Raw genomic sequence first — 26,233 nt, forward strand, 5'->3', positions numbered from 1 at the left:
AGAAAATGGGAGGAAACTTTTGTAGTGATACATGTAGTGATATATACTTTTATTATAAGTTTTGTTACCAAAAAAACTAAAATAAAAACTTTTTTTTCGTTAAAAAAATGGCAGATACGGACCAGACCAACCTACACTCTTTTCCCTGTATATCGACTGTTTAATTTAAAGACTTTCCTTGGATAATTTAAGTGCTGATTTTAGTGGGTTAAGCCATGACCCGAGGCATCAAGGAAGCATGAATTAATCAAATTGCAAAGTGCGGCCAGCAAAGAGCAAAAAAAAGGGGAGAAAGCTGAGTAGGCAAAAGAACTCATGACGATTAGGAGGGGGTGGTGGGAAAATGGGGGCGGGGGTAGGAGTATGGGCTGGGAAAATGTAGGGGATTGTGGGGGTATGGAAAAACGGAAAAGCAGCAGCTTCACGCTAATGAGCGACAGACAACACACAACAAAACATTGAAGACTGCGGAACGGAACTTAATACACAAATAGTGTCGGGAAAAGCGAGGAAAATGCCAGGAAAATGCCAGGAAAAGTCAGGAAAAGAGAAGCCGTAGTCAAGCTGTGGAAGATTCACCAAGGAGTTTATTACGCAAAAAGGTTATTAAGATAAATACAATATTTAATTGCTCTGGATGGGAAAGGCAAGAGAAGATGAAGAGCAGGCTTAACTTGAGGAGAAGTGAATTGGATGGATCCTATCCTATCCCTCTCCTTTAATAAACAGCACTCTCGACAATGGGTCTATTTTTAAATAAAGCCAGCAAGTGGACGGCCATAAATACCGAGAACTGCAACTGGCAAGGGAAGCTGAAGATTTCACGCCTTTTAAGCAGGCTGGACACAGATGGACTATCCAAAGACCCAGCTCTCAGTTCCTGGGAACTTCTAAATGGAACTTGGGTGAACATAGCACACAGGACCCGAACCCCGGACACCCTCCATCAGGGCAATCCCACAAACGCACTCAACCTCTCACTCAAAATCCAGCTTCTGGCTTCCAAATTCAACTTCAGCTTCAGCTTCAGTTTCAGTTTCAGCTTTTGGCTAAAACTTGGGTCTGCATATTTTTGCTCTCTGCCACTTTCCTGTTTTTGTATTTTTCATTCTTTTTTTTTTTTGTGTGTCTTTTTTTTTTTGGTCTTTGGCCAACAGGAGGTGGAAAAAATTGAAACATTTGCATGCAAGCTTGTTTTTCTTTCATACCCTGTAATTGGGGTATCGTGCGATTCAGGAAAAACAATCTGCTCTCGGTTAAGGTATTTAAATCGAAGCATTGTATATGACACTAGGCCTTCTTATAAACTAATATTAATTTATAAACCTAAAATATAAACAAATATCTTATGCATTGCAAAAGCTCTGAACCTTTTGAGCTCCCATGTTTTTAGAAAATGATTCTTTTTCTTATGACCATACCGAAATAGAAAATTATGAAAAATTAGGTATAACCTTATCAACATATTCTCAATCGATATTGTTAAAAAAATCATTGATTATGAATTAATCATAACTATACTTCACAGGATTAGACCTTAAAAAGTAATCTTAAATACTGAAATGTATTTATCTCTTGAATTTATTTCTAATCTTGTGTGGTTATATAAGTACGGATGGATTAACGAAGCCCACTTGTTTTCCATGTCCCCTCAACTCATCCTTAAAGGGTATTTAAACCATCGGCTTTTGCAAATCCCTTGTTGTTTTGCTGTGTGTTTTCCTACTTGTTGTTTTTGTGATTTGTATGGCTTTCAAATTGCAAAATTCGCCGAGGCTGACATTTTGTTGAACAACAAGAGCAGAATGGCACAGGACAAGGGGGGGGAGGGCCAGGCTGGGGGTCGCCATGGAAAAAATAAACCCGTTATGACGCGGGGTTATAGAAATGGATCCGAAGGCGGGGATCAGGGGCGTCGATTGTACGGACGTGGCCTACATCAACATCTACATCTCCATTGGCCGATCCACGCACATTCAGGACTCGGGCTTCAGGCTTCAGGATTCAGGATTCAGGACTCTCGATTCAGGAGTGGGCCAACAAGAGCACAATAAAAATGCGCGCACTGAAAAAACATGGATTCAGACAAGGCTATTGATTTACGAACGCTTCTACGCTGGCTATCGATGGTGTTTTAAATTTAATTATAAAGTATTTTAATTCACAAGGCAGTACATTTTTATAAATGAAATGAAAATTATGAAATGAAAACTACTTTAAGCCTGTATTATTCACTTAACCTGGTAAATATTTCAATAACAGATTAAAAAAAAAATACACTGGTATAGAAACTTGAACAACTTAAAGGGTTTTAAGTCTTAGATTTCTTGGATTTCTTTTTTTTTTTGTATACTAAAAGCATTGAATTTGTTTCCTTTGTATACTTTAAATAAGTTATACCTTTACTTTAATTATTTTTGATATACAATATAGTAAATCAACGATATTTAACGTATTTCATTATGGTTTGTCTGTATTATAAGGGAAGACAAAAGGGCTATATGCACTAACGCCCAGTGAAATAACGCCCATTTAGTTTAATCTTGTATTTCCAATGGGCGTTATTTCACTGGGTGTTATTGCATGCACCCAGGACAAGGCTTTGAATAACAAGTAGAATTTCCCTCAGTGTTTGCGGGGGCGTGTGGCAGTTATCCTGGCAACCAGTTGCTAACCCCCCCCCCCCATTTTGGCACCCCTCTGCCCGATGGGCATTGACACCTACAATCCGTTTGAATGCTGCTCTCCGTTATCGCTAGTTGCAATTGCAATGGATGTTGCTGGTGTTGCTGTTGCTGCTGTTGCTGCTGATACTGTTACTGTTGCTGATGCTGTTGTCGCATAATTTAAGCCCGATTGCAGGAGCAGCAGGCGGAGGAGAAAGGTGGAGAAAGGAGGAGAAAGGTGCCAGCGGTACAGGTGCCATCCTGCTATCCAGGCATCCAGGCATCCGGAGTTGCCTTGGTGATTGCCATAAAGCTACCGCCCCGACCACACGATGAAAATTCACGCCCTCCTGCCGCATTTCCCTTTGTGTTTGTGCCTGGGAAATATATGCAAGATGTTTTGTTAGATAACCACTGCAAAAAAAAAGGGAAGGGAAAGGGAAATGCCAGTTTGGTATTGCTATTGCCAATAGTCTCTTGAACAACCCCCCCTAAACATTCCACACTTTAATTCAATGGCTATATCGTCGATGGGGGAATGCCGTCCTAATTGGCACACAAAAATGTGTGACAAATGATGCAAAGAAATTGCGGTGCTAAAATGTCGAGAGGCTGTTGAAATCAAATAATTGAATTTGACACATTTCCCTTAAAGGTATTGTCTGTTACAAATTATTTGCAAGTTATTTTAAATTGTATAAACCAATAATTAAATTAGTTTGGCTTGTGATTTGCATCTTCAAATTAATATCAAAATTGATCTTTTACTTTTTAACCAAGCCCTCGGCCTCAATTTCATTTGAGAATGCATTGAAAATGCAAATGAAATACAAATGTGCATATAGACATATATAGTGCATATATATTCACTCAATAGTTTACCTTTTCTTTCGTATTTTCCTCGTCTTGGCTTCGGTAAATCCAATTTGCTTGCATTTCACAATTGCACCGCAAAATTCTTTGCCGCACAAATAGAGCAATGGAAAGCGATAAAAAAAAAAGGAAAATGTAATTCCCCACCAAAAAAGAGCACCAGATTGTTATCCCCCCCCCATTGGAACAGACCCAGACCGCCGCCCATGCAAATTGGCCGCAGGCATTGGGGCAAACATTGATATGCATATAACCTGAAAAAACATGAATGTATATATAGTTAGTCTATGCACATATTTCAATATATGTACAGATACGTAGATGCTATTTGTTATGCAGCTGTACAGTGCGTTGTATAAGGAATATAGTATGGAAACATGTTTGACACATACTATAGATATGAGAAATACTCATTAAGGATAATAATTTTTTTGTTAATTTCAATATCTTAAAGTTAGTATGCACTTTATCAATTTAATAATAAAATGTAAGAAGAAACACCTTTGATCAATACATTTTGTAATATATCTATAACATTTCTTAATTGGTATACTTATTATAGAACTCTTGATTAAATATCTCTTAACAACCTATAGTTCTGATACGCACTGTCAGTATCCACACATAAAATTGATTAAACAAATATTTGCAGTTGCCTGTGGTCCTTGGAAAACCCCTTTTCTATGCCCCTGATCTTCCTTTTTTGTGTTCCATGTTTTGAGTTGCTCCTGCTGCTGTTGTTGATGTTGTTATTTGTGTTGTGTTGTCGTGTGACAAATCCTTGCAATTACCGTAATGCCAGCGGCCTTGAATTGAAGGCTGCATGGGCGTGGCATGGGGGGGTTTAAGGTATATACGATGAAAAAGTGGTCATGCATATGCATGAATTTACATGATGGACATATGTCGAGGGGCAGGATATGGAACTTGGTCATTTGATTGCAATTGTGTGTGGGTGCTTGGGTGTTGGTCGCTTTATTTATGAAATCCAGCTGTGGTCATTCCTACTGCAAAAAGTTTATCCCTTGGTCCCTGGGCTTTCAACTCGTTTTCCTTTCCGTAGGGTTTTTCCAGGGTTTATCTCTTTTTCCTCTCTGAAGAATTATTAGTTTGTGCAGTTCAAGAGAGTTCTAATTGTAACTCTGAATACTAAGTAGTTGGCCTCTGGATTTTCTTGGTCCAGAAACAATTTAGAGAAGCCAGCACACATGGCCTTTGCACAAGGCAAAAAAGTATGAATTTTCATTGATTTACTTCATTTTGATGATTTGGAAAAATCGAATTAATAAGTCATACATACAAATATAAAAAGTTAATTAAGTGTAATAAATTATTCTGAATTATAAAGGGTGTTTTTTGACTAACTTCTTTAATCCATTTAAAAAAAGCAGTATATATTTAAGTTTAAAGTTATCCTGTAGATTTTATTTCCTTATCATATCCTTTTATGTTTAAACTTTATAAACTTTACTAGAACAAAACAAATTGAGATAACCCCTTTTTCTGTGCACTGTTCATTTGTTGCTCCTCGCAAGATTAATTGCACTCGCAGGCTGTTTCCTGGAGAACTTGAGGCCTGGAGGACAATGATGATGATTCGGATCCCAGAGCTGCTGAAAGTTGGAGATGTCCTGCCGATGACAGCCAACAGGCCTGGTCCTTTTTGTGAGGGAGGTGGATTTGGTACTCCGAAATTCCACTGAGAATGGGAACTAGAGGGGTCCGAGAGTTCCGAGTTGCAAAACTCGGCCTGCTCGGCCAGCTGTTTCCCTTTCGAGTTGCCAGCTGTCACATCCCCGGCTCCACATTTTTGGCCATAAGTTTCCTTTTTCTTCTCCGGGCATATCGCCTTTTGTTTTTGCTCTTGGGAAAAGTATCTCGGGGATTCGAAATGTATCTGTGAATGTACATGTCCTGTGTCCAGGTGACAGAAGGCCCAGACCAGAAGTCCTGCCCTGTTTTTGCCGGACATCTTGATTGATTTGTCGACTCCCTCGGGTTGAGGGCATTGCAGCTTCGGGGCATGTAAAATAATTCTAGATTTTGTACTCATTTCGTTGCCGGCTGTATAAAGTCTAAACGATGATGAATGGTCAAGATACTTTGGGGCTGTGTGGGGCAGTGTTGGAAACTGCACTATTTTCAAGCCAAATGTTGGTCTTATTTAATGAACCTGCAACACTGCTTTCTATTTTAGATTTTTATATTAATAATATATGAATAATATTGAGTAAGTACCTTAAATGATTTAAAGAAATTAAATGTTTAATTTCCAAAATGAAAAATGAATTCCTTAGTTTTATTTAAATAATTACTAATTTAATTTTGACAATAAGGGCACTATATGTTTAGCTTTTTTTTTTTAGATGCTTTTAGTGCTTGATTAGGCTTTGTTTTTGTGGAGTGTTTGTGTCCCAGGGGCAACTGTTGCCGCTGCCTTGGTTTTTTGGTTTCGGTAATGACCACGCAACAACAGCCGGAGGGGCCAAAGTGCACTGCCCAATGGGCCACCGGCCACCGGCCACTGGCAAATGAAAAATGGCCACTCCAACTTCAGGAGTCTGTGGTCTTTCCGCAGCAACAGCAACGGCAACAGCAACAGCAGCAACATAAACAACACAGGATCGCAGGAGCAACATCCCTGGGACAGCAGCAACATCACAGGAGCAGCATCCTCGTGGAGAGGTCGTCGTTTTGCTGCTTTGCCCCGCGCCAAATTGGAAAATATGTGAGTGCTTTTTGATTTTGTTTTCCCTGCTGTTTTGCAATTTTCCTGCCATATTTCTTCGTGTTGCATCCACTCCGTCAGCGTCTTCGTTTGCGTTCCTTTTTTTTCCTTTTATTTTTTCTCCCCCCCCTATTTTCCTTTTTGTGTTGCCCATTTTCCACGGCTGTTGGCTGCCTCGAGTCAAGTTAGTCAAGTTAGAAATTGGAAAATTGCACGGCAACCTGGACAGGTTTTTGCAACAAACGTGTCAAAGATGCAGCGCAATCTTTCATGGCACTCACGTTGAGCGTTGACAATGACAGCAACACCAAGTTACACTTGCAACACCAACACCAACAGCAACAGCAACAGCAACATCGATTGCAATAAAACTAGCTGACATTTTGATAACGAGCATCCCAAATGGCCAATGGCCAATGATGATTCGAATTTTTACGGAATGTGAATTGAAAATTGTAACAGCCCTATAAATGGGGGCGGAACAATTTAACGAATGCCAGAGGCTCCAGTTTCCATTAAAAGAGCTTTACAAAAAGGGAAATTAAATATTTAAAAAATGTAGGTTAATCGCTATCTTCACTAATTAATTAAATTCCAAATGAAATTTGTCACCTTTTTTTTTTTTTTTATCCTTTCTCTTGGTTATCTTTTTCTGATCCAATGAGTGAGAAATGTTCATTGCAGCTTTTATTTTGCCCCCCCAAAAACCATTTGACTCTAAATCAATATCAATCGAATCGCTGGAATTTCGCGCTTTACGACCTGCTCTATCTCTACATACATATATACATACTTCACTTACCCTTCCCAATAATTTTCCTACTGATTTTACACCTTACACTTTCCACCCCCCTTTTCAATGCCACCATTTTGTTCTCTAATTTGGCAGCCATCGACGTGCTTAGCAGTAAAAATATGCAACTGCGGGATTAGGAATGACTTTTACTCAAGAGATTGGGCGGTGATTGGGGGGTGGACGGAAAATCAAGGGGGTTGTGGGGGGTTTTGGGGTTCGGAAAACTCTGGAGACAGCCATTGCCGGAGTGCCATTGAGAAGTTTCAAGTGCCGAAGCGAGCGGCGTGCAAAAAGTTGGCTGCAGTTGCAGTTGCACTTGGCCCAAGTGGCGGGCGTGGTCATAAAACAAAAGGGGGGTCCGGTTCCCCTAAAAAAGGGGTCTAGGTGCGCACCCACCTTGCTTCTTTTTTTTTTTTCTTTAGATATATGTATGCACCTGAATCTTAGCTAGACATCGTTGTCATTGTCGTTAGCAAATATATGGCCAGAGAGGATCAAAGAGCGCTGCACGTTCGAAAAAAAAATAATTGCAGTGGCGCGGTGTATTTATGTGTGTGTGTGAAAGGGGGGGGGTTTTGGCTAGGTCGCCGGATGCACAAGTATGCGTTTACAAAAAAGAAGGGAAGTAACAAGGGATGGGGTGGGGAAAAAATATAAGAAAAATGGGGGGTGCTGGCATTCGTTTTGAAAGTCAAATTCCCCTTGGCTATGATGACGATGTTGATGATGGGGCGGCGACAGGGGGGGGGATCGCCATGGGAGCGGGGGAAATGGGGGTACAAGCGGGAAAAAACGCAGGCGCTAAGCCTCCTTAATGTCATTTGTCATCTTTTGGCCAAGTACCAGAAGGAGCTGCAGTCGGTTCTGTTTGCTATTATGCAAATATTATTTCGTGCCAAAAGCTGGTGGCATCCTCCTGCCCATCAAAGGCCAGAGAAGGCGTGGCAAAGGGGGGTCAGAGAGGGGTCACATTTTTGCTACCCACTTTACTTGTATTTTATGCGGCAGGGGCTAAGAAGGGATGAGTAAGTGGTGAAAAGGGTGTGAAGAAGGCGCGAGGAAGCGATGAAGAAGTGGTGAAGCAGGGGTGATTAAGGGGCAAACGCCATTTCCGGTACCCACTTCTCTTGCATTCTATAATGGAGCAGCTAGAAAAGTTGCTGCTCAAGACAATCAAAATGGAAAATATAAAAAAATAGACACTTGGCAGGAAGTGAGGGGCTCAAAACAAAAAAAAAAAACTAAGAAATATAGTGCATCTGAAGAAAACTTATCGAAGACATTCAACTTTTCTTTATCGACAGCGCACAGGGTGTGGCAACAAAAGCCTGTCAAAGGCAGTGGCATTAGACTGCCGGCTCAGCCAATAATAGAGTCCCTGCCCCCCCCTTGAAAAAACCAACGCACCACCACTGGATGCATCCCCTTCACTTCCGCTGACTACTGATTCTTCCTGTTTGTGATGTTGTTGATTCGTGGCGTTGTTAAAAGAGGGTAAATGCTTAGAGAAAAATACTTATTGTATTGGAAACAATGTTTTGATTGTTTGAAACACAGAGCTCTGTGATATTAAACTGATTTCTAGAAAGTTAAATAAATATAATATAATTTTTAAACTTATTATAATCAATTCGGATACTTTTTCAAGTAATGATTTTGGCGATGTGGTGTTCTTTTTTTTGTAAGTGTACATCCCAGCAGCAATTAGTTTCGTAAGCATTTCGCCTGCTACTGCTGTTGCAATTCGTTTTCATTTTCATCTCCATTGTGAAGCAAGTGTGGTTCTTGAGTTATCAGTATATTGCGCACACAAAAGCAGTCTTTGCCGAAATTGGGATGGGAAATTGATTCGAACTCCGTTGGCAATGTCAGGATGAATTGAAATGAAATGGAACGTGACCAAATTTGGCCACATGTCAATATGCTAATGATGATGTGGAGCTGCCAGCTGCCTCAACTCAACCCCCCTTTGTCTTCGGTCGCCCTTTTCACCCCATAGTAGTTTGCACTATTGTTTTCGGCCTTTTGAAAAGGCAGCAACATCAGCAGCAAGCACTCACAGAAAAAAACCACTTCATATTATTAATAACAATTTAATATTATTCATATCTTTCATATTATCACTAGCACTTACTGTCTAAGCCTGTAGCTCAAAATAACTTTTTTTGGGTTATTAAAAAATTTAAGTAATAGGATTACAATATTACATCAAGTTCATAACAATCTTGTTGTTTTTTCTGTGTGCATCAACACGAGTCACATCGTCTGCGTGAAAAGGCTTTAGGCAAATGGCAGGAGAAATGGGGTATGTGTAGAGAAGTGAAGGGCTTTGAAAAGGGAGTGGGAGAAGGGAAAAAGAAGGGGTTGAGAAGGGGTTGAGAAGGGGCTTGGAAGGGGTTTGGAAGGGGTTCGGTAAGGAGAAGGGGTGGAAGAAGGGGTTTTGTGGGAAGAGCGAGCGAAAAACGGATGGAGAAAGCGGACACGGCGGACACTGGCATTCCCAATGCCAGGGCCATGTTGTGTAATTGGCGGCCCGAAACGAATTGAAATGGGAAATGGCAAATAAATTGAATGAAACGTGTACCGCACCCACTGGGAGTTGGACAAGGAAGGCATACGGTCAGACAGAAAGAGATAGGGAGAGAGAAAGAGAGAGAGAGAGGAAGGCATCACACCAGCACAGGTGAACGGGAGGGCGTGGCCTGCTGTTGACCGCAAAGTGGCGATTCCCTTTCCACATCCGCTTCTCTCGCCCACTCCCACTTCCCATCCGCTTCCGTTTCCGCTTCCGGCCGAGGCCATTAAATATTTACCAACCCAAACAGCACACGAAGATCACAGGGAAATTCACCGCATCCTACAAAATCGGAAATGCTGGAAAAACTAAGGGTGGACACTTTAAAGAATAATATATTAAAGGCTTCCATCGATCGACGTTTGTTTTGCTTTTTATACGAAAGAATGTATGGCTTCAAGCATTATAAAACAAGTTATTACATTTATAATTTTCTATAAGTTTTGTTTCTAGTTTTTACTTGTTTTCTCAATATGCTATGCAAATCGCTTTAACGGAAAATAGAACGTTTGCGCAACTTCCTTTTCCTGAAAGTCCCTCGGAAATCCTCATAAAGTTGACTGTTCATGGGGTTTCCTCATTCTTTTTTTTAGTGCCAGCAGATGTTACCCCCCTTTCTTTTTCGCGTTTTTCTTTTTTTAAATAACTTTCTTCGTGCGCTTCTCTTTTTTTACTCCCCCCCCCCCCCCATTGTTTTCGAGGACTGAGGGAAAATGCAGAGCTGGTGGCACGATGCCAGATGAAAGGCAACAAAATCAACAAAGGAGCGGCTAGCAGATAAAGAATTAATTTTGCACAAATACGCTTACATGCTGCGTAATAGTCGGGCGGCAGTTTGCACTTTTCGCCCGATTCTTGCGACTCCAACTATATCCTCTACATGGCATATATAGTATATATATGTACGTATGGCTATGGCATGCAAATGAATGGCTGAAGGATAAAGGCGGGGGAAATTTGTCTGGTTTGTGAATTAAGCGTAAGCTGCAACAAATGACAGGGGGTCGCGGGGGCGGGAAAATGTGGGAAAAGTGGGGAAAGTGGGAAAAGCAGGGGGAAAATGTGTGGGGTCGGGTAAATGCGAACAATGGGAACTGAGCCAAAGTCCCGCAGGACAATGACAATTTGCGGGCGTTGACAGTTGCCCAAAAAGAATAAAAAAGAAATAGTGTTTCATTGTGCATATGTGCACCGGAAAAAAATCTATTACAATGCATAAAAAAAGCTAATTTTGCATTTTATAAGATGGATTGTTCAAAAATCCTTTATAATTTGAATTTTTTGATTTTAAAAATGATTTAATGCTTAAAAGCTCATCAAAAATTAGTTAATTTTCTATATATTAATAGATATTTCCAATATTTTTAAGTTAAACGGATTAAAAATGTAAGTTAAAGTCAATTTTTAACTCTTTTAAAAATTTATCTGATGGCTATCGACAGTTGAAATATTTGACAGTTTGATGTTGCCGTCGAAGACACGTATTTATTTGCATTTAAAATATATACAATGTTTAAAAAATTAGTAAAAATTTGTATCACGAAGAAATATGTATGATAAATATTCGACAGTATTTAAGGTTCTGAAGGAAAATTATAGTTATTTTTAAATAAATTGATTTGTTAAGGATTTTAAAAATATTTAAGGGATACAAAAGGTCTTGATTATATGGTATCAGTCCTTTTGTATCCTCTGATATATTTTTTATTTTTACCAGGTTTTAAGGTGATTTAAGCCTGATATGAAAATTATGTATATACTATATACAATGTATATTATACATATTTTTCTATGTTTTATTTTCTGTTTATTGGGGACTTTCGAGTGCGTTTAAGTGCGTGCCAATTTAAGTTCCGTGGAGAGAAGCAGTTCCTCCGTTGGGGCAACTTTGGCTCTTGTGGCTAACCCAATTTACCTTAATTAACCTGCTGAATATTTCATTAATCAAACATTCCCACACACACACACACACACACACACTTATCGCTTTCAATTAGGTTGCTCTGACATTTTTACACCCTGTTGGCGAGCACATAAAAATCCCTTAGTGTGCGTGTGTGTTTTTCTTTTTTATTCGCATTTCAATATCTTGCATTTTCGCCCCCATAAACCACCCACCCCACACGCAGCTGTTGTTTTTGTTGTTTGGCAAAGGTTTCTAATTACTCACCGCATTTGCCACGCCCCCTGGCTGCGCCCCTCAACTAACTGGTTGACTGACTTAATTACAAATTGCATTATTTATCGGGCGACAAAGTTCGTCAAACTGCAGAATTCCAAGGACGAAAGATGAGAATGCGGCGAAGAGGGGGGCAGAGGGGGGATATGTTGGCAAAAGGACTCGTATCCAAAAGCTCGACTATAACCGACATTTGAATGTGTGGCAGTTGGTTGAGGGATCCACGATGAATCCCCAGAATTCCCCATCTACAAGCCAACTCAAGCAACTCAGTTTGCAGTACAGCTTAGATTTTTTTTGTAATACATATGGTATGGCAAAACCAAAGTTGTAACTTTAAGCAACCAGATTTAGTTGTCTGTTATAACCTTTCCCTCGAAGAGATAAAAATTTAAATTAGTTTTTACACAGTTTCAGCATGATTTTGGTTGTCATTTTGGATAGCATTTTCATCCCCATTAAGCTGTTAATTATGAATTCATTAAAAAGGGCTTTACATACCTTTATATCAAATAAATAAGCAAATTAAGCCAGCAAAGAAAGTTGTAAAAAAAATGGATTATATAAATGGTATTTCCATTTGTCCGCAAAGAGAATTATAAAATAAACTAATGACATTGATACTTAAAAAATAAATTCTTATCAATTTTATATTAATTTTTTACTAGTATTTCAAAGGGGTTAAGCCGCCAATAAAGTTGTGACTTTTTTGAACATCATGATTAGACGTCGGATTATGTGTAAAGATGTTTTTTAAACATATTTTAAATACATTAGGGATACATTCACATTTAATTGACATTGACTAAAATTTCAATCCCACTTTTCCGCCATAAAAAATCAGTGTTTTGGATGCCATAACAAAAATAAAGGTCCAAATAAGGAATGTCATACCTCGTGGACTCGTAGTTTAATTTCCTATCCATTAGCATTTTAGCCTGGAAATGTTTTATTTTAGCCATTTTTCGCAAAAAAACCAAATAAAGCACCTGAAAAACAATGCGAAAATTGGTCAAAAAATAAATGTTCCTTAAAGTGATGGGGATTGTTAGCATAGGTAGCAAGGTGTTCAAAGCAGTAGGTCTTTCAGCTGCACGCCTTTATTTGGCTAAACTACGATTAAGAAACCGAAAAAAATATGAGTATTTTTGACCAAAATCTGAATCCCATGAGATACATGTGACGATATACAAGTCAAAAAATAAAAAAATTTGATAGAACAGGCTCATAAACTGTTTTTTTGGGTGTGGTCCTTGAGAGGCTTCTATCTTGTGGTACTTTAAGGTCCAAAGGATCCACAGTACTCCACCATCCACCGGTATTTTTGGTATCCACTCGGAAATCCTTTCGAATTTATGTCACCTGGTCAGCTGTAGCTTTCGTCCTCTCTTTTGGCGGCACCTTTGTGCCATGTGGTTGGTGGTGCAGGTGGTGCAGGTGGGAGGTGGTTTTGCAGGTGGGTCGCTTCTGCCCCGCAGGGTGGTGCTGAAAAGTATGCTACCCTCTGCGCACATGGCACATAATTGAGTGACAACGTGGTCTGAAACATTTGCCAGGCGGACACCGTCAAGTGCTGCTGGCCAGCCAAAAAGGGGTGGTTGGGTGGCTAGATGGATGGGTGGTTAGGTGGTTGGGTGGTTGGGTGGTTGGGTGGCCCAGTGGTTGAGTGGGTGGCTCAGTGGGCGGGTTGGCCGCCTTCGGTTGGCAGCTGATGCAGGGCATTTGAATTTGTAATGAGATTACACACAGACAGAGACGCAGAGCTAGAGAGATACTGTATATATATATATGTATCCATAGGATACAACACCTGCTGTCTCGTATCTCCTATCTACCCATCTCTTTTCAACGTTCCATCTCTTTCTCTGTCCCCCCCCCCCGGTGGAGCAACTGTTAATTGTGGCCATAATTAAGGTGACCCCGAACCGGTTGGCCATACGCAAAACGTGACGAGCTCATTAATTTTAAATGCTTTATTTGCCCTCAACTCTCCACCTGACCTGTCCTGCTAAATTTCCACTCGCTCTATTTGTGTCCTTTTTTTATGGCTCTATCTGCATCTCTATCTCCACCACTATACCCCTCCCTCTCTATCCGAAACCAAATTCAGTTTGCTATTTCTCTAGCTTTTTGTGTGTGTTGATTTAAAACCCAGATGCAGTGGATGAGATGAGATGAGATGAGATGAAATGATGATGATGGGGATGGTGATGGCGATGGTGATGATGACTCCAGGACGTTGTTAGCGCCGTTGCTGCCACTTGGCTGCTTTATGTCATTGCTGGTTAAGCGATGCGTCTAATTTGCAGCTGCTGCCGAAGCTGGACGGCAATGGCAATTCTACCGCCCCGCCCCCGGCCATGCCCACTAAAGCCAGGGGCTAAATTTGCATTTCCCAAGAAAGAAAGTGAGAAAGGCGAGGAAAAAAAGAAAGATGACAAGGTGTTGCAGAAAAACGAAAATTCATAAGCCATCTCTTGAATTTAAGGATAATATTTTGCAAAAAAAGATACAAACTTTCTACGGAAATGTTCGCAAAGTGAACTGAAAGGTATTACTATACTTTTCAGGATACATTCAATGCCTTATTTTAGTTTAAGATTTTATTTAACCGCTTCGTTTTTAAAAACTTTTTTTTTTTAATAAGAAATGAACATAAGTCTTGATCATTTTTAATATATTTAAAACTAAAAGGTGTTTTTTTTATTATTTAGTATTTAATTTTTAAAGCCATAATTCTTGTTATGACCCTTTTTGGTTGCCATTTCCGATGAAATTCAAATATTAAAAAATTCCTTTGATCAACTCTATCTTTTATAGACTGTTTGTTATATTTTAATATTACATTTTTCAGGCCAAACTACAAATTCTACAACCCTTTTGTTTTTCGCCACTTACATTTTTTTATTTAAGTTTCATTGATTAGCTGCAAGATAATTGAATTATAAAAAATAAAAAATAAATTTTTTGAATTTTTTTTCTTTAAATGTGTTCACTGATAGGAACTTTAAAATGTTAGCCTATTTTTTTTATTTTCTTTTTAAATTTTAATGTACAAGTTGAACCAAATTTGTTCACCTAATTAAAAAGAGATCGTGAAAAATAACCACTTGGCTATGTAAAAGTTTAGCTAAAAGTAATTATTATATACTTTGAAAGACTCGTAATGCAAACTATGGTCTAAAATTACGATACGCCTGGCCAAAAGGTTACATAAAATGCACACACATTCCGGGGGTGGGTGGGTGAAAAATAGTTTGCATTTACTTTGGCTGGTTGGTCTTGGTTTCAGCCTCGGTTTTCATCCTTCAAGCCAGGCAGCAAATGGTAAATGGAGGCGTCTGCCTGTTGACTGCCACCTGGATGTGGGGATGCCAGGGTGTTGGGATTGTGGGATGATGGGATACCTAGGTGTTTCTGGGAGGATGGTGCTCTGCCTCTCTAACCGCGTTGCTCGTTAATTTTGCAGCATTTCCGCTAGCAATTTTCAGCCAACTCCCGTTGCAACTTCGTTCTGTGTCCTTTTTTTTTGTCGCTGTTGTTGTTGTTGCCTGCAACCGGAAATGCAGGAAACGGATATTACACGCTCCAGAAAACTCACAGTGGCGGGGGCGGAAAGTAAGGGGGGGGGGGGGGCATTGCCGGGTAACTGGAATAATATGAAAGAGATATGACTTTTGATGACAACGTGGATGGCTGCAGCTCCTGCTGCTCCTGCTTCTGTTGCAATTTGATGCATTTTCCGTGTTTAGACAGCTGCCCCAAAAAAAAAAAAGGTTGTTCTTAGCGCCTGGCACTCACCTTTTCCTTTGGCCCCCGGCTTGTTTTTCCTTTATCTCTGCCGCTTTTCTCAACCACCTCCCCCTGCTGGTTTTCCCGCCCCGGCTTTTCTGCATTTCCCTGCAATTGCAACTGGAAACGCAATTGGAGCATGCAAAAAAAGAGGAGCGCCAAGGAACGCAAACGGGGCTCTTTAATTGCTTAGCCCATGGAATTGTTGTCTCGCTTTCCATTTTTCTTGCTTTCTGTACTTGTTTTTTTTTTTTTTTGAGATAGCTTGCTGGGATTTTCCTTTCTGGCTGTTCAATTGTTGGGAAAATGAAATTATTGCAAGCCAGCAGAAATGGCAGGAAAACCAGGTCACAGCTGCAAAAAGAGGATTTTAGCCAAGATGAATTGACTTGCCCCAAAAAAAAAAAATTGGAAAATAAATAAATTCGCCATTTGTTTTTTTTTTGTAAGATTTCATTGTTTTTGTTTGGTTTTATTTTGTATTTTTTACTCTTTTGTTTTCCTTTTGCATTTTTGTTTTTCTTTATTGAACATAATAATTTTTTGTTTCGGTTTTTGTTGTTACTTTTAATGCTTGCTCACTTTTGCTTGTTAAATTTGTAGCTTAAATTTAATTTGAAATTTTCTTCAACGCTCGACCTTTAATTACTTCCATGCAATTTAATCCATTTTATGTTTAATAATTAGTTGTGTATGTTTTCTGTTTCTGTTTTTTTTCCTTTTTGTTTTTATAGGGAGAATGTGTGGTGTGTGTGTGTTTGTTTGTCTGTAAACTTATTTTGTTAGAGTTGTAGCGTATTTTAAATTTAGTTTTAATATGCATAAATTGTTTGCCCTTCGCCCCTCGCTAGCTAACCTTTTGACCCCTCTTTTCTGCCGCTTCGCCGCTTTTCGCTTTATCTTTTCACGCCTTTGTTTATTATTTAATTTAATGCGTTTAATTTTCGCCTGCTTTTATCAATTTCAATGCACGCATTTGGCAAAAAAAAAAATATTTCTTTATTCTCATACATATCTATGTATATATAAATGGTTTTTGTTTAGCAATATTAATGAACATTTATTTTGTAGCTTTATCTCTTTATGTATTTTGCATTTTGTATTTTGTAATTTGTTATTAGTAATTTGTATTTTGTATCTTGTATCTTGTATTTCGTATTTTGCTGTCTTTTGCTTTTGTTGCTGCTGCTGAATAGATTAAATTGTTGTTTTTTGGCTCTCATTTGTTTGTTAGTATGTTTTTTTTTTTTTTAACAATGTTGACAAAATATATATACACATGTATATCTATATATATTTCGGTTGTGAGTGTGTGTGTCTGTGTATCTGTGTGTGTGTGCCTGTCTTATAGCTTTAACTTTGCGACTTTCGGATTTATTCACTAATTTTAAAATGCCCTTTTCCGCCTGTGTAAATAATTATATGAAATTATTCTTGCCCGTGCATGAGTAAATTCTTAAATATTCTTTTTGTTTTATTTTCTTTTCTTTTTTTGTTGTATTTTTCCTTCATTTATAACTTGACATTTTGTGAAGTTTTCGTTTTCGTTTTGTATAAATTTAAAATTGTCAGCCAGTTTTTGTTGTTTGTTTCGTTAATAAAAACGTTATGTAATTTATTTGTATTTGTATTTTTATATTTATGTTATATTTAATACGACTACCGTCTCCAACATTTTCGTTCTCGCTAAGTTCTATAAAAAGTGCGTAATTAAAAATTGTTGGCGTCCGCATTTAATATTCAAATTCAAGTATTCGGTATCCTTTCAGTTAATAGCTAAACGTTTTTATTTTTTATCCCATATATTATATGTAGATAAACACGACTGTGTATGCACACGCAAAAAAAAATTGTAGTTACTGCTCAGAGTGCGAGTTTTCCGCCTACTCGACTTTTCAATCGAGTTGAAGTTTTCCGCTTTCGCTTCATTGCATTTCCTTTAATTGGATTTGATTTGAATTCCTTTTCCCCCTTTTCCGTTCGAATGCAAGGTTTCCGTCTTTCGTCGTGTTGGGCTTTAAAAATACTTTACTCTTAGGACAGTTCTCCATGGATTTATGTACAACATTTAAATTACTAATAGTTGCAAATTTTATTCGTCGCCTTCGCTTTGCGCCCGGTATTTAATTAACTCTTGTGGACATGAAAAAAAAACGAGAAATGAATGTTTGCCATTCGCGTGGATTATTAATAAATGTTTTTTTAATCTTTTTTTTGTTGTCTGTTGTCTAGCTTTTATTTGCATAATGCTTCTTAAATATGTACACACAGAGAGTGAAATAATCGAATTCGTACTAAAAGCGAATTAAATTTGTATTTTAAGTGATAAATTGTGGAGCTCATTAAACACTGCATATAAACGAGAAACACACACAGGAAAGGATAGGAATAAATCGAAAATCAATTGTCTTAATATGCATTTCCTTGATCTCAAGATCAAATCGGACAAGACACAACACTAGATCTGGGAACACATCCTTAATTCTCATTTAAAATTATTCCCCAGCTCTACACACAACATATACGATACGATTTACGATACTTATGGGTTCCAATTTCATTTGGGGAAGGGTTTTTATCAGCTGGACTCGATTTAATTTGTATCGCCTTTGCGCTTTTACAACCGAATGTGTTCGTTTTAGCCATAAACTCTATATTATACTTGAAGTATGGTTATAGTAATTGCCTTAGCTCTCGTTCTTATATACAAATCTAATCGGTAAGTGCCAGAGTGGTGCGCCATGGATGGATTGTTTGGTTTTTGGTTTGCGAATCGCTTGGGGAAATCAAAGGCAGAAGCTGCGGTCAATACATATATATAAATATATGTATATATAACACCTCTCATCCTGGACGTACATTGATTGGTTTTGTTTCGAGGAAGCCAATTTATCATTTTGCGGGAACATTTTTTTTTTGACGTGGGGGTATGGTAAATAGGCTAATTTTGGACGCAATCGAAAATTTTCTCACTTTTACCTAACAAATATGGCTAAAAAAAACACACAAAAAACAAACAATTAAAGAGAATACACAAAAAAAAACCGAATATATGTATAGACTATATTTTTATATCGATTGTAGCTGTTTGTTTAGCGGGCGGTGCAGTGTGGCGTATGCGTGATATTTGTGGAACGAGAACGAAAAATCGTCGCCTTTCGCTTGAATAAGTTTTGCATATTCCGCTTCCGTCGGCGGATATACACATATGTATGTATGTATCTATGTATGCATGTATGTATGTGTATTGTATATATAAAATGCCTTTTCATATACGTTTCGATTTGTTTATTTAATATTTTCTGTGGCTCATAGCAGTGTTGATAATTTAGTTGTTGTTTAGATTTTAGTTAGCGTTGTTTTTTTGTTTTCTTTTTGGGAGTTAAGTTGAGTGTTAGTTTAGCTACAAATACATATGCGTGTGTGTGTGTGTGTGTGTGTGTGTACATAAATATCTCGTATCCGCACTTTGCTTCACTTCCGCTTCCTGCTCTGTCTCGCTCTTTCGATCTTTTTTTTATTTTCTTTCTATTTCCCAGCTTTATTGCCTTGGCATTGTCCTTGCTTGGTTACCTTGTTTAAGTGTGTGTGTGGAGTGTTTTTTTTTGTCACAAAGAACTAACGCTATAATTAAAAATTGGCTTTCTGCTTTCTCTACCATTTATCTCCCTTTTGGCCGCTTTAGTTTCAATATTTTTTTCCCTTCATTTGCGTTGCGCAGCGTTTTTCGTTTTGCTTTGTTTAAATTTTTATGAGAACTTTTGCTACGTTGGTATTATAATGCATGTGAAATTAGCTTTAGGTTTAGATTTACTTTTTTAGATTTATTAACTGCTTATTGCGTTTTATAAACACTAACGTCATTTGTCTTATTTCAACTACTTACTTAAGCCGCCAGTTGCTTTCACTTGCTTTCTCCGCCGTCGCTTTCTCCTTTTTGCATTTTTGCATTTTTACCTCTTGCATTTGCTTCTCCATTTTGCCATAACTTAACATACATTTCGTTAATACTAGTAAAAAAAATGTTTTTTATCTTCTGTTCTGTTCCATTCTCTTTTTTTTTGTTTCTTACTTTTTTTTTTTCGTTTTCTTGATTTGACCGGCTTTCATTGGCCATCAAAACACACACTAATGCACAATTAATACTAGACAAAAAAAACATAGTTTCGCTTATTAGCCTAGAGTTGTAAAGGTCTATATAGAAAAAAACCGATCCTCCCTCCTTGCCGACGTTTTTTAAGTACTTCGTAGTTGCTTTGCGATCGTTTCCATATTTCATTTCCGGTTCCGGTTCCATTTCAATTTCAATGTTCGTTTCTGTTTCCGTTTTCGTTTCCGTTTCCGTTTCCTTGGCCTCTGTTAACTGGCGAGTCTTGGGTCGTTGGAATGTCCAAGTTTCCAATCTTAGTAGCGCTGCTGGTACTCGTGGTGCCAGCGATTGAAATCGATGTGGAATACTATGATCGAGCCCGTCGAGAGTCCGGCCAGAAGGTATCTATTATGGTTGGCAGGGAAAAAGCAGAGGGGAAGAAAGGTAGAAGTGGGAAGAAATGGTTAAGAAAGAGTGTATAATACCATACCATACAAATGGTATTACATCAAAATTAAACCATATAAGTATGTATATGCTCTGCGATATAGTATAAATATCCCTTAAATTCTTCCCTAACCAAACAAATTGTTTAATATCTTCTATAAATTAATATCATTAAGTTTCAATGATATATGTTACTTTATAACTTAATGTTGGTTTTTTTTGGGGAATATGATATGTTATTGAAAATTTTTTGAACTTCTCAACACTAAATAATGCAGTTTATGTTAAGGAAACATGTTATATGTTACCAAAAAATATTTTAAATGTATATTGCATTTTCGGTATAAAATCAGCCAATTATTGGGAAAGAACTATGGTATTTCACTTACTTCTGATCGTGGGTGAGGGCCAAAGATCGGATGCCCGCGTTGCAGGCGGGGAAGGCATAAAGTGGTGCTAGGTTGAAGGTGCGCCACACCTCCACGATGCCGCGATCGCCGGCGGTCATCAGGTATTCACCATCGCGCGACAGCAGCATGCACTGAAAATTAGCAAAAGAAAAAATCATATGGATATAAATAATTATGAAATGATTTATATAGGAATATCCAGTATATCCAATATAACATATTATATATATAGCGTATATTATTTGGCAATAGTTATAGTCAAAAAAACCCACCTGTAGATTGTCGTTGTGCGTCTCGTGGCGCAGTTTCTTGCCATTGATGGTGTAGGCGGCCACATTGCCCTTGTCGTAGTTGATGACAATGAAGCCCTCGCGGGACATGGTGATCAGTTCTGGGGAGTTGAACTCCGCCGGTGGATCCAGCGAGCGCAGAAGGTCACCGAAAGTGGTGTGGATTAGCACGGGTCCATCTGGAAAGGTAATACCATATAGTGCTCGACTTGCCCCGGTCAAAAATAAAAAAGAAGTTAAAACTCACTTGACGATCCCGAGACAACCAGACCCAGTTCGGCACTGATCACCACCGAGGTCACCGCCTGTTCGTGACCCGTCAAGGTGGCCCGCGGAGTGGGCACATCGCCCTCGCCCACGATGCTCTGGGTCCGGGCATTCCAGTGCCACAGGAGCACCGTGCAGTCGGCGGATCCGGAGGCGATGTAGCAATCCGAGGTGATGTTGCACTCGGAACGGGCCATGCAGGTCACCACTCCAAAGTGTCCGAACACAATTTGCACGATTTTCGCTGCAGGTGGTCAAAAAGGAAGGGAAACAATAATAGTGTGTTAAAGTTAATAGATGAGGTGTAAAGTAAATGTGGTATATAAAAAGGTATATTGTAAATGTGCCTTGAAAAAGCTGCCCAATTATAATAAAAAACTGAATAAATGAATAATAAATTATTAATACAAAGCTTTAAGTTAAGTCCATTAAATTAAATACAAATATGTTCACTAAACTCACTGATTGAATTTAATTTTGTGTCTACTTTTGTAAATATTATGTTAATAAACACGGCCCCGAGTAGAAAAAACACATAAAATTATGCAAATAATGTAAATATTTAATATATTAATCTTGTGCTTTAGTAAAATTTTAAAAATTTAAGTTGATTTTAGCATATTGCATTGATTTGCATATATAATGTAATAAAACTGTTGTATGCTTTTTTCCGCTAATTAAAGCATTAAACTATGAGTTTTTAAATAACTAATGTTTTACGTGCTTTAAAAATGCAAAGGTACTTAAACAAATAAATCCTTGAATAAAATATAGCTCAAATTGATTGATGGTTAATAAATTCCAAAAGATAGTTCCCAAAACGTACCTGTTTCGGTGGCAAACACCCGGAAACTGTTGTCCCAGAACCCACAGGCGATGAGGAACCGACTATCCACCGTGGTGACAAAGCAGTTCGATCGGATCTTGAGCATTTGGCTGAAGTTATCGCCCAAATGTCGTCGACTGACCGCATTGCTATTATTGTTCGTACCATGGACAGCTAAGGGATAATGAAAAAAAATGAAATCAGAAATAGCTATAATATAATTAGATGTTCACAAAACCCACCCAGAACCGGATCGATGGTCAGTGGCTGATTGGATCCCGGCGATTGGGGCGATTCGGCGTAGCTGGGACTCTGGACGGAGGCGGTATAGTTGCAGTTCCATCGATTCACCGCGAATTGGTGACCCGCCGTGACCGTCACCACCGACGGCAGCGACAATTGCGGATAGGTGTTGGCCGAGATGTGAATGACCGGTGAGTTCTGATAGAACTTGAGCATCTGGCACAGATCCTCGGGCATTGCACTGAACATCATCGGCGACAGATGCATGGCCGAGCTGCGCGGCGGATGGGGTTCCATCAGCAGTTGACTGGGAGTTTGGCCAAAGTTGCGTATTTGATTCTCCACGGCTTCGCGCATCACGGGATCCAGGACGCCATCCAGATCGACGCTACCCTCATAGGTCAGGTAGTAGAACACATTGGTGGCCCTAATGGCCTCGGGACCACGTTGCTTATAGCCAAAGATCAAATCGATCCACTGATGGAGTTGGCAGGACACGAATTCCGATTCCAAGGCCATGCGATTGATGCGCACAAATTCCTCGGGGCTTTTGGCCCAAGGCGGCAACTCTATATCATCCACCAAAGCACCATCTTCGCGATGACCCAACCGATAGCCCGATGAATTATAGAACATCTCGGGCAGGAAATACCATTCGGGTATCAGTTCCTTAACATCCGACGTATCCCGCTGGCAATTCTTCCACGACAGCGATACCGAACTGAACAACCTATCGGGATAGTCGAACTTGCCGCCCTGCAGGGCCAGGAACATGGTGGTGAAGGGTTCCACGCGCACCAACCAGTTGAGCGTAAAGGCCGCTGTGGAATAATGGGTGCCATAGTGGAAGGGCGGTATGGTATCGCTGTCCCAGCTCTCGTAACGCTCCTCAAAGTAGGCCCTACGCGATGGATTCAATGCGCCAATGGGTTTCGATAGGTCCCTGTAGTTCGAGGGCAGGCTGAGATCCAGATCCTTGGACTCGTAATTGGTCAGCACCCACGGGAAGATGGGATACTGATTGAGGTCGTTGTACGTCCTGCCGGCGATTGTATTGAGGAACATTAGATACTCAAAGTTGCTAATCTCGCGACGCTGCCATTTCTGGGTCATATTGGAGTTGCGCATCAGCTGCCGTGGCGACATCATCGATGCCCTACGTGTCTGGGGTATTCCATACTTTATGCCCACTCCAACGCGGGGCAGAGCTTTGATCACCTTCTTCACCGTATGCTGATCGGGGAAGGCGAACAGAATGGATGTCCTGCTGGCCAAAAAGATCTCCAGTGCCACATTCTGCAGGAGATAGCGCCTCGAGAAGATGGCCCTCACCTCGGAGAAGTACCACTTGCCGTGCAAATGATCGCAGTATTTAAGAACCTCGCCATCGATCTTCTGGAATTCGGGATGCTCTTCATCCACTTCGAAGAACATTTCGGTGCTGGTTATCGAAACGGTACCAGGGGCCACCAAACCCGGAGCTATCAATCTCGCCTTGGTGCTAATGTTGACGGGACCCGTGAGATCTAGATCTAATTCCCGATCCTCGATCAACAGTTCGGCATCGTCCAACAGTTCACCATTATGCTGACCCGATGGATGGGCTCGCGACACGGCAATCTGGGTGTGGAACTCATCGCGTGTCTGCAGGATGGCATCTTCGGGTCCACCATTCTCTAGAGCTGCCTTCAGCGTGGCCTGCGGATGCGACGAGCCGCGAGGATTCTGCACCATCCGCTTCCGGCGACGAGCATCATCCTCCCAGGCATCCAGTTTCCAGTACGGACTCTTTTGCACCGCACCCACAATGGCGCCACCACTGGCACTCGTTGTGCTGGCACTGGAATCACCCCAGGCTCCATGGCGATTGCACATTATGTTCCGCACCTTCTCCAGCAGCCGGCTGGCAATCACATTATCCCGACGACGAGCGGCGGTTATGAGGTGATCACACATCCTCTCCTCCTCCCGGCGCTCCAAGAGGGTTTGGGCACACTGTGATTCAAAGTCAGCATGCTTGAGGACATCATCGGCACGCATACGATTTAGGATGAACTCCGCCTCGTTGGCCACACGCACGATGTGATCCTTCATGGCGTGCGAGAGGAGGCGACCCTCGTTGATCAGCTCGATGAAGGCCAAACCGGCGTGCTTCTGCAGGCTATTCTGCCATTCCTGGGAGCAGAGCAGCATCACCAGCTCGACCACCGAATGGGAGTTCTTGAAGGTGGTCAGTCCCTTGCCCTCCATCAGCAGTTCCTGGCCATGGGAGCCGACAAGGGTCTTGGACAGGAATGGTGCGAAATCCACCATAATCTCGCGCAGCAATGGACACACCGGTCCCAGAGCAATTTCCAGTTTCTGGGTGAGACTCGCCTCTCGCGACGGCGTGGTCAGTGGCAACTGGGCCACCAGGGCGGGTGCCTTCATGGGCAGCTCGTCGGGTCGCGGGCGCTGATTGGGCGGGACACCCTGACCCTGACCAGGATTAGAGCCACCGGAACCGGCATAACCATCGGGTACACGGACCACCGATATCTCCGAATCGGGTTTATCACCCCGCTCCGAGTGGCCAAGTGAACCATGTTGCTGCTGTTGTTGCTGCTGCTGCTGCTGCTGCTGCTGCTGCTGCTGCTGCTGTTGCTGTTGTTGGTTGTGATGCGATGATGGATCATGCTTATCGGCTATGACATTACCACCATTATCCACCAATCCAACAACCATGCCAGCACTGGCCGCCTGAACAGCCGCATCCTCGTTGAGATTTACATCCGTCCAGCTTTCGTCGTTCGAATGGCTCGGCTTGTGGTCATCGATGAGGATCTCGCTGGAGGACTCCACCTCGGGCACTTCGTTCTCTGTGGAGTTCATGTTGAGGGAGCCCACATCCGAATCGACGCTCTGCGATTTAATTTGGGATTTGGTTTTCGGGTTGTTTTTTTGTTTGAGGGGGGAAAGAGATATGAAAATAAGTAGGCAATCATAATATGCATGGATTTCGGTAGAAGAGCAATCAAATGGGTCCCCAATTTCGAACGTGGGTTTATTCTCTACTACACTCGACAAAATAGTACACAAGTATGGCCGTGAACTTTGGAAAATCATCCAAGTCTGTTGGTGATTTTTATTGTATTGGTATTAATATTAAAAGTTAAGTGCATATGGTGAAGTTATAAAAATTGTAAATATTTATATTTACCAGTATTTTTAAATACTATTAAATATCGAAGAAATATTTTTTATTATATTACATAGGTGTTTTTAGTTATCAAATTCAAAATTTTAAAATTAAATATATTAAATAAAAATGAAAAGTTGTATTAATTATATATATAAATTTCTAAATATTTATTAGAGATTTTCTTAATTTCATGGCGATTATACTCGCAGTGCAAACTCTATCTCTGTCTTTCACTCTTTTGCTTGCTGGTGTGCGTGGGCTGTGTTTGTGTGGGTTTTGATGTATGCCTATCATTTGCACATTAATTATGCACATTGGACTATAAATCAAAATTCCCAAGCAGCAAGGCCCCCGTCCGTTCGTTTTGTCAACACATGCATTTGTCATCAACCCGAACCGGGATCACCCCCTAACACCCAAACCCAAACCCAAACATCCCTGTCCACAGCCCTGTTTTTCCAACAAAGTTTCCCCTTGCGTTACCCCTGTTTATTCAACAACTGTCACTCATCGCCGTTCATGGTGGCGACAGTTTGTCAAGTGATTTGCATAAAAGTAGTCCAGATTCCCTCGAACCCATAGATTTTGAGAGAGGTCAGGACATTAGGCATGCGAAATGGAATGCACCGAAATGGAACGATGCGGAATGGTGTGGAATGAAACACGTACGGCATATGACAAATTTTGTTAAGCGTTTGACAAATGTCAGCTGTCAGACACCAACACTGCGTCCGCTTGTCCGTATATTGTCCGCTCAAGGGAGAGATGTGTGTTTTTAGTGGGGCATTTGGGTGTATTTTTTGTGGGGAAAGAGGGGGGAAAACCCCCAAAACCCAAAACCCCTGGTCAGCTGTTGCGTGTGGCAGCAGC

At 40.3% G+C, this 26,233-nt stretch overlaps 1 protein-coding gene across 26 annotated transcripts in view; it reads right to left on the reverse strand.

The window, feature by feature from the left end:
- Positions 1–16,328: 16,328 nt before the first annotated feature.
- LOC119555898 (neurobeachin) overlaps positions 16,329–26,233 on the reverse strand; it is a 193,626-nt gene continuing 183,721 nt past the window's right edge. For all 26 annotated transcript variants that reach the window (XM_037867573.1, XM_037867572.1, XM_037867589.1 and 23 more), the window contains 6 exons: positions 22,182–25,083; positions 21,940–22,113; positions 21,094–21,357; positions 20,829–21,025; positions 20,536–20,687; positions 16,329–20,104 (listed from right to left, as the gene is read on the reverse strand). In XM_037867573.1, coding sequence (XP_037723501.1) covers positions 20,014–20,104; positions 20,536–20,687; positions 20,829–21,025; positions 21,094–21,357; positions 21,940–22,113; positions 22,182–25,083 — 3,780 coding nt within the window. In that variant the 3' untranslated portion in view covers positions 16,329–20,013. The remainder of the gene's footprint in view (positions 20,105–20,535; positions 20,688–20,828; positions 21,026–21,093; positions 21,358–21,939; positions 22,114–22,181; positions 25,084–26,233) is intronic.

Source organism: Drosophila subpulchrella, chromosome X, assembly GCF_014743375.2.
Source record: "Drosophila subpulchrella strain 33 F10 #4 breed RU33 chromosome X, RU_Dsub_v1.1 Primary Assembly, whole genome shotgun sequence".
Classification (NCBI taxonomy): Eukaryota; Metazoa; Arthropoda; class Insecta; order Diptera; family Drosophilidae; genus Drosophila; species Drosophila subpulchrella.